The sequence below is a fragment of the Condylura cristata genome, unplaced genomic scaffold, assembly GCF_000260355.1.
Source record: "Condylura cristata isolate star-nosed mole 26May11 unplaced genomic scaffold, ConCri1.0 scaffold00048, whole genome shotgun sequence".
NCBI classification, from domain to species: Eukaryota; Metazoa; Chordata; class Mammalia; order Eulipotyphla; family Talpidae; genus Condylura; species Condylura cristata.
In genome coordinates this window covers 1,823,947-1,835,329 of record NW_004567149.1, presented here as the reverse complement: position 1 = coordinate 1,835,329, position 11,383 = coordinate 1,823,947, and the positions used below count along the sequence as shown (strand labels likewise).

At 39.0% G+C, this 11,383-nt stretch overlaps 1 protein-coding gene across 1 annotated transcript in view; it reads left to right on the top strand.

The window, feature by feature from the left end:
• The window catches only part of LOC101628894 (zinc finger protein 39), a 23,269-nt gene that overhangs the window by 1,555 nt on the left and 10,331 nt on the right, over positions 1–11,383 (top strand). The window contains exons 3-5 of the mRNA XM_012734162.1: positions 6,574–6,700; positions 7,207–7,299; positions 9,064–9,069. Of these exons, the coding sequence (XP_012589616.1) occupies positions 6,574–6,700; positions 7,207–7,299; positions 9,064–9,069 (226 nt within the window). The remainder of the gene's footprint in view (positions 1–6,573; positions 6,701–7,206; positions 7,300–9,063; positions 9,070–11,383) is intronic.

The following is an 11,383-nucleotide window of genomic DNA, read 5'->3' as shown; positions in this document are numbered from 1 at the left end:
TAGATATAGGCAAATCATATATCTGAGGTGAGTGCAAAGTTGTCTCTGGGCTTTCTGATGCCAAGTCAGAAAGGGAGATACATGTTAACCTGTTCAGAATGAACCCCTGGGAGACAGTATTCTGCTTGCTTATGGGAACTGAGCATTTGCATAGAAAACATTGGGTATCCCTTGGCCACATAGATGATGATGTGGACAGTGCCTCTGTGTATCTGTTGGGGGGGGGGTTTCCAGCAACCTGCACTGGTGATGATTATCTGTTGCTAAAACATAACTTAAGGTTTCCCTGGAGTTGTTAAAACAGTAGTGTGTCTAGAAAACTTTTGGAAGGCCTTTTGAGACAGGGATTCATCTAGGAATATCTGACAGTTAAGACCACTGTGACTCATAAACTTCCTTTGTCTTCCTCTTACTAGTCTATATACACAGGCTATCCCCCAAACTGTTCAGTGGTTTTGTTTGTTTTTTACATTTTAAAATGTCAAATTTATTAGGAAAAGGAGAAAGAAAAGTAGAGGCACTTTCACAGTCAGAGGTTGGCGGAACTATCACTGTTGCTTTGCAAAGGGAAAAGAAATGCTTACATAGTCAAAGGGAGGCAGGAGAGCGGCCCAGTGTTTTTACACTGCTTTTCACTTTCATCTACTCAATATAATCTTATTTCTTTATTAGTAAAGCCTAAGTTGCAACAGATCTGTTGGCTGTTCCCTAGTCTTTTTCTTACTGAAAATACCATCCAGGATCTTCTGGAAGTTTCTGTATATTGGCTTCTATCATGACCTCTCAGATTATTTCTTCTCTTTTTCCCTGAATTATTCTTCTCCTGAACAAAGCTTATCTATATGTTCACTTTGGTTCCCTTTTCTTTGAACTGCAGTTCTCCTAGATTGAGTCAGTCTCTTGTAGTTTGGTTGTTCCATCGATTACCCTGCCAGCTTGTACCTCCTTCCCAGCCTCAGACTCAACTTTACAGTCGTTGAGTTAGTGCTGGAGACCAGCTCCTGTGAACTGCGTTGAGGAGATGCACTGAAAGAACTTGGAAATAAAGAAATGACAGCCATAAAATAGGGTTTAAGAGAAGCAGGATGCAGGGAACGCAAGTTTCATGCTGGGCTCAGGAGCCCAGAGTGCCCCGTGCAGCTCATTTTTATGGAGGCAAGGTGACCCCCTCCCTTTTGCTTAGTTGCAAGGTAATGATTTGTTTTCTTGGTATTCAGCGTTGATGTGGCACACATTCACTGCCAAGGTTCTGTGTTATCAGGTTGTTTTGTTCCCACACCTGTTTTTCCTTTAAACGTAGCTTTGCTGATACAAGGACTTCACAGTCTGGACACGGGTCAGTCTTCCAGCCCATGTTGACCAGTTTTCCAGTCATGACTATGAGAATTTCCTTGCTTCAGCATTTTAATCCTTAAGGGTCTCCCACAAGTTAGCACCTTAAGCTCCTCCAAAATGAAAACTACATCGTGCATTCTGCTCTTATATATGGAAATATTTCCTTCAAGCCAGTGACTCAAACCAACTGAATGGTATTTCTCTTGGACTTTTCCCTTGTTCCAACTTAATCTCATTTAATACAAGTCCTGTAACCTTTGTTCTTCAGTATTATCTTATGTTTCCAAAGGTGCTCACAGGAAAGAAAAACATAGTCACTTTGTTTTACATTATAATCATCATTCTTGGCAAAACCTGAAGGATGCATTTGCTCAGTGATAGGGAGATCCCACTCCCGCTGGCCAGTGTATGGAGTCCAGAGGGAGAAGGTACTCAGGGACATGTTCTATAATTGTCGAGACAAAGACACACTGAGAGTAGAAAAATGGAACATATGCATTTCATCACTTTTAACTTTGTCTTTCTAATTTTATGACAGTGATTCTAAATATAGTCTTTATTAGTAAATAATTTTGTGTTTCTTGCTCAGAAACTACCTCCTAACAATTTCATACTTTTAAAACACTTTTTAATTGCACTTTGGAATAAATTAAAATTAGTGTAAAGTGGACATGTGTACATTTTACCAATCATATCCCATATGATTATGGGATAGAAATCTGGTTAGTAGTTGATTTCTGTTGTGATAAGTGTATATAACATAAAATTTACCATCTTAGCCATTTTGTGTATATAGTTTTGCATTGGCATTTAGTAGTTTCAGAATTGTCCAACCATCACAGCCATTCATCTCCAGATTTTTTTCATTTCTCCAAATGAAACTGTAGTCATTAAATACTATTCCCTCCTTTTCTCCCATTAGCACCCACCTTTTCTCTCTCTTCCTCTATAACTTTGATCACTTTAAGACCTTCACATAAGAATCATATCTTTTGTGACTGTGTTTATAATACTTAGCACAAAACTTTAATGTCTGCACATGGTGTAGTACCTGTTATTTACTTCCTTTTCAAACTTTAGTAATATTCCATCATGTGTCTATATCACATTTTATTTGTCTGCTTATTCCTCAATGGGTACCTGGACAGCTTCCATCTTTTGATTGTGGTCAATAAGGCTCTTAGGAACGTCAAGTATACAAACTATCTTTTCGAGTTTCTCCACTTATTGCTTTTTGGTATGTACCCATTGGAGTTGTTGGAGCATGTTATAATTCTCTCTATAGTTTTTTTCAGGAACCACCATACTGTTTTCCCAAATGGTTCCAGTTTTCTCCACGTTCCTCCCAACACCATTCTTTTTTTTTTTTTTTGGCTTTTTAAGAAATAATATCCATCCTAGTGGGTATAATGCTGCATCTTCATATTCTTTAGATTTTTTTTTAAGTTTGTTTTCTTTTTAAGGTTTATTCTCTTTTGCATGCAAACTGGGGTACAGGCCAGAGGCCTGGGTCAGTATGGAGGATTCACCAGAGACAGATCGGTTCTGGAGAGGTATGCCTCACCATGTGCATCACCTCTGGAGCTGGGAATCGAATTCACTGTAGTGGCTGTGGCTCACTTGCCCATTTTTTTTTTTTAAGATTTACATATTTAAATGAACAACCATATACCAGAGACATGTTGTGGGGGTGGAGTGGGGAATGGGATCAAAAAGGGGTGGGGAGGGAAATGCATGGGACTATAGTGGTGGCACACAGGTGTTTTGGTGATGGGAAACCCGCGGGGATTACAATCGAGATGGAAAAAAAAAATGTGCAAAATGATGTAAAAATTAACTTTTGTAATAATTAAAAAAAAAAACATTTACATATTTATGTGTACAGAACTGGGGTACAGGCCAGAAGTGTGGGAGGGTGAGAGGATTCACCGGAGAAAGTGCAGGGAGCAGAACAGGCTGATTGACTGAAGTGCACTGCTGAAGGGAGTAGCAGGCAGGTCAGGAGAGGTCTGCCATACCATGTGGGTCAACCCTCTGGCAGGGGTTCGAACTCATGCTGATGATAATTCCACTGTTTATCCATTCACTGACTGAAGGGCATACTCGTTCTTCCTAAGTTTGGATAATGATGAATAAAGCTGTTTGCACATTTAAGTGCTGTGTTGGTTTTTCTAATGGTCTCACAATAGTAGAGGGGCAATGTTTTAGTGCACTAAAAATATATGAACCTACATCTCCTATTACTTATACATACATCTTCACACATTGAGTCAGTCCCCTGTGTCAGTGTTTTTTTCCTTTAAGCAATTATCTGCTTTTAAGAAATTAAGAGAAGAGGGCCCTCCCTGGCGCAGCCAGTTAAAGCACTGCACTCTGAAGTTAGTCATAGCTTCTTCAGCACTATGAACCTAGCCTCAGCCGTTTCAGCTTGAGTTCGATCCCTGGCTGGGGAGCTGACCCACATGAGCGTGCTGCTCCACTTAGAAGTGTACTTCGTCAATCTGCCTGTTCTGCTCCCCACTCTGTCTCTGGTGAATCCTTTCACTGCACTTGCACTTCTGGCCTGTGCCCCACTTCTGTATGTATAAGTAAATAAATCTTTTTTAAAAAATTAAGAAAAGAATTGTCCTAGCATGTGTCTACCTGAAATGTCTTTATTTCTCCTTTTCTTTTAGCCTGCTTTCACTGGATTTAGAATGTTTCCTTTGGGTACTTTGAAGATATTTTTCCCTTGCTCTGATGAGAAGTCATCCATAGTTCATACATGGTTTACTCATATGCTCTCTTTGTTTCTGGATGCTTTCAGCATCTTGTCTTATTTTTGGATGGTGGCAGTTTATTATATGTTTGGAGTAATTTTCTTTTTTTAAAGATTTATTTATTTACACTTCCAGAACTGGGTACAGGCAAGAGGTGTGGTGGGTGGGAGGATTCACCAGAGACCGAGTACAGTGCTGAGGGTGGGTCAGGAGAGGTCTGCCACACCATGTGGGTGAGCTCCATGGCCGGGAATTGAACTTGCGCTGCAGTGGCTTTGGAGAGCTTCTTATACTGTGGTGCTTTAATCCCTTGCGCCATCAGGGAGAACCTGGAGTCATTTTCTTTGGTCTGACTTGACTATGGGTCTTTAAGTTTATTAGATTTTTAAATTTGGAAAAGTTTTAGCCCATTGTTTCTCAGAGTGTGTATTATGTTTCACACTTTCTCTCCTTTTCTTCCATAACTCCAGTTACATGTAGGTTAGGCTGTCCCCCAAGGTCTTTCTGAGCATCTTTCCATTTTCCTTCATTTTTTTTCTCCTTTATAAAAATTAGAAAATATGTTCTTCTATTATTTGTTCAGTTACTTTCTTTTTCTGTATGAAATCTGATATTTCATCAGTAAATTTTTCATTTTCCTTACTTAACTTTCCAGTATCAATTTTGTTGCTTTTCTAGTTTCTTTTTCCTTAGCAATTGTTCTACCCTTAATATATTGTTTTTTCTTTATATACTTAAACTTACTAAGTATGCAAACCAGTTTAACCATCTTGTCTACTACCTGCAGGATCCAGGATACATTCATTTTAGTTTCTAGGGACTTTGTTGTTGTTCATCTTTTTCCTTCTTGAATATGACACATATTTCTGTTTCTTTACTTGCATAGGGTTTCTGAATTATATCCTGTCCTGGACAATGTAAATCATATATGGTGGCAATTCTGGATCTTCTTATATTCCTGAAGAGTAATTTTAAGGATCTTAAGGCAAGTTAACTTGGTTGGACTCAAATTCCACACTTCTTTCCTTGCAGTGTCTATTAGCTGACTCTCTGTTTCCTTCACTTCTCTTGGCTGCTTCTGTCTACTTTAGTCTGTCTTGCCTGTATTTATCACTTAAGTCTTTTTCCTCTCAATTGGACTGTTGTTCAGCTCTCTTAAGTCTTAAGATTGTTTTACTGCCTAACACCATATCATTATTTCAAAGTAAGGGTCAGTAAGTGATAGCCTAGGCTCAGTATGGTTGCTTCTGTTTTTGTATGTTCTGTAAGCTGATGGCTTATTATCAGTTAATATATTTGTAATGAGCTTTATTTTCTTCTTGACTGTGCTTATGGACTCTTAATTTTGAGGATTTATTTTATTTATGCAAACAAGAGCTGGGGTCTAGGCCAAAGGTGCAGAGGTAGGTGAGAGGATCCACCAGAGATAAAGTAGGGAGCAGAATCATTGAGATATGCTGCTGAGTGGAGCATTGGGTGAGACAGGAAAGGTCTGCTGCACCGTGTGGGTCAGCTCCCTGGCTTAGGATTGAATTTGTGTTGCAGATGCTGCTAATAACTTCATAGTGCTGAGATTTAAACCCTTATGCCACAAGGTAGGCCTCCCTGGGCTCTTATTTTTGAAACAAGATATTTGGTATTCAAATTTTCCCTTTTTTTTTTTTTTTTTAAAGATTTCTTTATTTGTGCATACAGAACTGGGGTACAGGCCAGAGGTTCAGGGGCGGCGAGAGGCTTCAGCAGAGACAGAGTGGGGAGCAGAACAGGTAGATCAAGGAAGTACACTGCTGAAGGGAGCAGCGGGTGGGCCAGGAGAGGTCTGCCGCACCATGTGGTCACCTCCAGGGCAGGCAGGAATCGAACTCATGCGGAAGTGGCTTTAGCTTCTCAGTGCAGTGCTTTAACCCGCTGCGCCACCAGGGAGGGCCCAAATTTTCCCTTTTTTTAAAAAGATTTATTGATTTTTTTATACATAGAAATAGTCAGCTAATGGTCCCTACAAGGAAAGAAGTGTGGAATAAGAGTTCAAGTTAACTTGCTTTAAGATCAAAATTACTCTTAAGGAATATAATAGGATCCAGAATTTCTGCAACATAAGATTTACAGTGCTTCATAGTGCTGCAACCTAACCCCTTACACCACCATAGTGGCCCACATTTTCCTTGTTTTTTACCCTAGTCTACATTTAACATCCTTGAGCACGTTATCCCATGTATGTGTGTATATGTTTACAAGCTAGGTTATAATCTCATTCAGGAGCAGAATTATGTTCATTCCTGTGTTCACATCAGTAAACACTTCCAGATTTGTAAGTAATTTTCGGAAGTTAGACAATATAGATGTAGGCTCTTTGCTGTGTTAAATCTCTTCAAAGAATGGTGCATCTGTGTTATAGAAAAGACTGCAAAAGAAGGCATTCCCTGATCTCCTGTTATGAACCAGCTGATATTTTCAATTGAGGAAAAATATATCGTTACAGGGGATGGTGTCATTTGAGGACGTGGCTGTGAACTTTACTTGGGAGGAGTGGCGGGACCTGGATGATGCTCAGAAGATACTATACCGGGAAGTGATGCTGGAGACCTACAGTAGCCTGGTGTCTTTGGGTGAGCACAGTTTGCTTGTAACAGCCATGTGCAAATACTGTTTTTTCTATGGGTAAACGTGCAACTATTTATGATGTTCCTATTAATTACTTTTTATTATGAAAGCAAAGAATATTTGCTGACCTAATCAAAGGTTTACATTGTCCCTCATTGCACAGCTCTTTTTTTTTTTTTTTTAAAGATTTATTTATTTATGAGTATAAGAACTTGGGTATGGGTCAGAGGTGCAAGGGGGTAACAGGATTCACGAGAGACAGTGGGCAACAGAACAAGTGGACTGATTGAAATACTCTTCTCATGGGAGCAGCGGGTGAGACCAGAAAGGTCTATTGCACCACAGGGGTCAGCTTCCTGGCCTGGGTTCAAACTCATACTGTAGTGGCGGCGGATAGCTTCATAATGTTAAAACCTAATCCCTTGTGCCACCAGGGAATCCCCTAATGTCATTTTTCAAAGGCATAAACTTAAGCAGTTTGGTCAAAGGCCTTCATTATTTTTCATCACAGGGCTTTCCATTAACAAACCTGAGGTGATCATCAGGTTGGAGCAAGGAGCAGAGCCATGGACTATAGAAGAACCCCCAAACCAGATCTTCTCAGGTCAGTCAGTACATATTGGGTAGGGCGGCTAGGAGGAGGAGAAGCCAGCAGGTGCAGGCCACATTGAACTATGTTCCCTAATATTCAAACTTTAGGACAATTTGTCTATGTGAATCAGACTAATTTATTATTCACTTTCCATATGTGGCTTTTCATTTGTAAATATGGCCTTCTTGCAAATGTTCTCCAGCATTTTAATGGCTGTGAATTTTCTCACATTTAAATAACATCCAATCCCAGACTGTATCCTCTTAAAACTTTTTCTTGGTTACTCTCTTTGAATTATTTCTTTTACTCCATTCTCATCTACTCTTCATCCAGGCATTTATTCATTGTTTGTTCTTTCAACATGTTAATGGGAAGTTTTAGACATTGTTAATTTTACAGTCTGAGGATAACAACTGTAATCAATGAAGCATTATTTTATGGAACTTGTATCTTGTTTAGAGAAAAAAATGAAACAAATACACATTAATTGATAAGAACAGAGAAAGTGTTTAACTAGGATAAGAGAGAAAAAAGGAGGACATTATTGTAGAGCCTGTGCTCAGACTAACCTATAGACATACAATATAGAGATTTAGTTTGTGGTAAATTTTAGTTTGAATAGTAGTTTATATATAATCCAGAGTATAGGTTGGATATTATTGGAGATGTAATTAGGAAATCATCAAATCAAAAGTGCTAGGAGTAAAGGAGGTTGCCTAGGAAGTTTTAAGAACGTGAGTGAAGAGATTCAGGGCAAAACTAATGACCTACAATATCAGAAATTGTGAAGTTGAGGAGGACCCAGCAAAATTCAGCAGCGAAAGTGATTGCCTGTGACATGGGAGGAGACAGTAAAGATTGTGGTTTCCAAAGCCATAGAACTAAGAGTTTCATTTGGAGGGGCCTTATACTTTGGGGATTGAGTTTGAAGTTTTCAATTACAACTTTTGTGGAAATAATTGTAGAAAAACACTTGGGTTTCTAGTTTAAGTATAACCAGGATACAGCTGAAAATCTAAAATATAAAAGTTTTTAGGTGCAATGAATTATCATGTAGGAACATTTCAACCAAGAATGAGAATATCAACATTGTTTAGCTCATCAGGATGTGGAAAAGGCTTTTTAAAGATGGTGGGATGAGCACAGCAAGGGTTGCAGAACCTAAATCCTTTAGAATAGCACGAAATTGTTGCACAATATGGATGAGGTAATCTTTTTTTCTATTTGTTAAGGTTCTGAGAAAACAATTATGTAATGTTTAATTAGAAATTCACAGAAAACTGTTATGCAGAAGATGACATTTTGCCTTTGAAAAACCCACAGATGCCTATACCCTTGCCCAAAGAGAAAAAGTAAACAAGTACGGGTGCAAAATCCTTATCCCTAAACAATATACCTGCTCACATGAAACTTCTCCCACATACATTAGGTAGCAGTTTCAGGAAAATGATGCCATTAACAAACCTTGATTGCTCAGAAAAGGACCAGTGCAAGATAAACACAGTTATTATAAGGAAAAAGTGGTAAAACAAATGGTAGGTGAAATGTTCTCAAGCTGGATTCTATACCTAGAGTAGTGAATATATTAACCAAATATTTCCCTATGAATTTAAAAATTAAAATGATACTAAAGAGAACCCTTCCTGGTGGCGTAGTGGGTGGGAATGCAAAGCTAAGCCAGACCGTGGCGCTTCAGTGCGAGTTCAATGCCCTGCCCCAGAGGTGACCTACATGGCGCAGCAGACCTCTCGTCTCACCTGCTGCTTCCCTCTGCAGCGTACTTCGTTGATCTACCTGTTCTGCTCTACACACATTGTCTCTGGTGAATCCTCTCACCACCTCTGCACCTTGACTATACCCCATTTCTGTATGTATCAATAAATAAATAAAATCTTTTAAAAATATATTAACGAATTACTGTTGGTTCTTTTTGAAAGATTTATTTACTTATACATACAGAATTCGGATACAGGCCAGAGGTGCAGGGACAGTGAGAGGATTCACCAGAGACAGAGTATGGAGCGGAACAGGTAGATCAACGAAGTACACTGCTCAGGGGGCAGCTGGTGGGACAGGAAAGGTCTACCACACTGTGTAGATCACCTCCTGGGATGGAGGATCGAACTCACTGAAGCAGCTGTGGTAGCTGCGTCCTAACCCATTGAGCCACAAGGAAGGCCCTACTGTTGCTTCTTTTATTAATTCATTTGATTTGATATCAGAAAACCTATTAATGTAGTTTATCACATGAGGGAGAGAATTCCCATATCATAAAATCCAAAATCCATCGTTGTTTTTTTACTTTTACAGTTGTGTTCTACAATTACACAGTAAACCGTTTTGGCCTTTATATTAGTATTCCACAGGAGATGCTTAGATGATGCTCATGGAAATGGTTGTTGTTTTGTTTTTGTTTTTGTTTTTTTGTTATCTCTTTAGATGTCTATACATTGGATGACCTGATTAAGACCAACCAGGAAAATAAGGGTAGAGATTTGTGGCAAGTTCTAGTTACCAACAGCAAAACATCAACTAAGGAGAGAACTGACCTTCATAAAACATTTAATTTGCACACAATTATGAACATCCCTCATAATTTGAACTTGTGTATAAAAAACAATAACTATACAGCAATGATTCCTGAGGAATTTGATGTATGTAAGAACATGTTTTCCCCTTGTGATCCTGATGGTATACATAAAGGAGAGAAACCCAAGAACCCTAATATTCCTGGGAAATCCCTCAGATATCCTGAGTTCCCTAGTCTTCATCAGGTGATGCAAAGTTTGCAGCATCCTTTTAAATTTAGTGGACAAGAGAAAGCTTTCAACAAAGAAACAAGATTCTTTACACACAGGAGGGCTATCACAGGAGAAACTACCTGTAAAATTAATGAGTGTAAGAATACCTGTGATACACTAGCTCTCATTTTCCAAGAAGGAAATGAAATAGGGCAGACTCCCTATATCTGTAATGAATTGGGAAAACCCCTTTCTGAGAATCCAACACATTTGAATCTTCCTAGAGATTTTGAAAATGAACATCAGACACGCAATCAACATGGGAATTACTTTGTTAAGAAATTACACCTCCCTGAGCCTCAGAGAACTCCATTTGGAGAAGAAATTTTTGAATATAATACATGTGGTAAAACACTTTGTAAAATCTCTGTTCTTGCTAAACATCAGAAAAGACAAGCAGGTGATAATTCTTACAGATGCTGGAAAAATTCTGAGATGTCAGCACCCAAAAGATATCAAACAAATCTAACTGGAGAGAAACCCATTGAATATAAAGAATGTAGGAGAACTTTCTGCAAGATGTCAGTCTTTACTGTTCATCAACAGTCTCTCACAGGAGAGAAACATTATGAATGTAAACAGTGTAGGAAAACTTTCAGTCAAAAGTCAGAATTTAGTGTACATCAGACTACTCACACAGGAAAGAAACACTATGAATGTCAAGAGTGTCGGAAAACTTTCTACCGGAAGTCAGCCCTTTGTGTGCATCAAAGAACTCACACAGGAGAGAAACCCTATGAATGTCAGCAGTGTCAAAAAACTTTCTGCCAGAAGTCAGCCCTTCGTGTTCACCAGGGAACTCACACAGGAGAGAAGCCCTATGAATGTCAGCAGTGTCAAAAAACTTTCTACCGGAAGTCAGTCTTTAATCTACATCAGAGAACCCACACTGGAGAGAAACCCTATGAATGTCAGCAGTGTCAAAAAACTTTCTGCCAGAAGTCAGCCCTTCATGTGCATCAGAGAACTCACACAGGTGAGAAACCCTATGAGTGTCAAGAATGTAGGAAAACTTTCAGCCAAAAGACAGCTCTCACTGACCATCAGAGAATGCATACAGGAGAAAAACCCTATGAATGTCAACAGTGTAGGAAAACATTTCACTGGAAATCATCCCTCATTGTACATCAGAGAAGTCACACAGGAGAGAAACCCTATGAGTGTAAACAATGTAGGAGAACGTATTTCCAGAAATCAGCCCTCACTGTACATCAGAGAACTCACACAGGAGAGAAACCATATGAATGTCAAGATTGTAGGAAAACTTTCTTCCAGAAATCAGCTCTCACTGTACA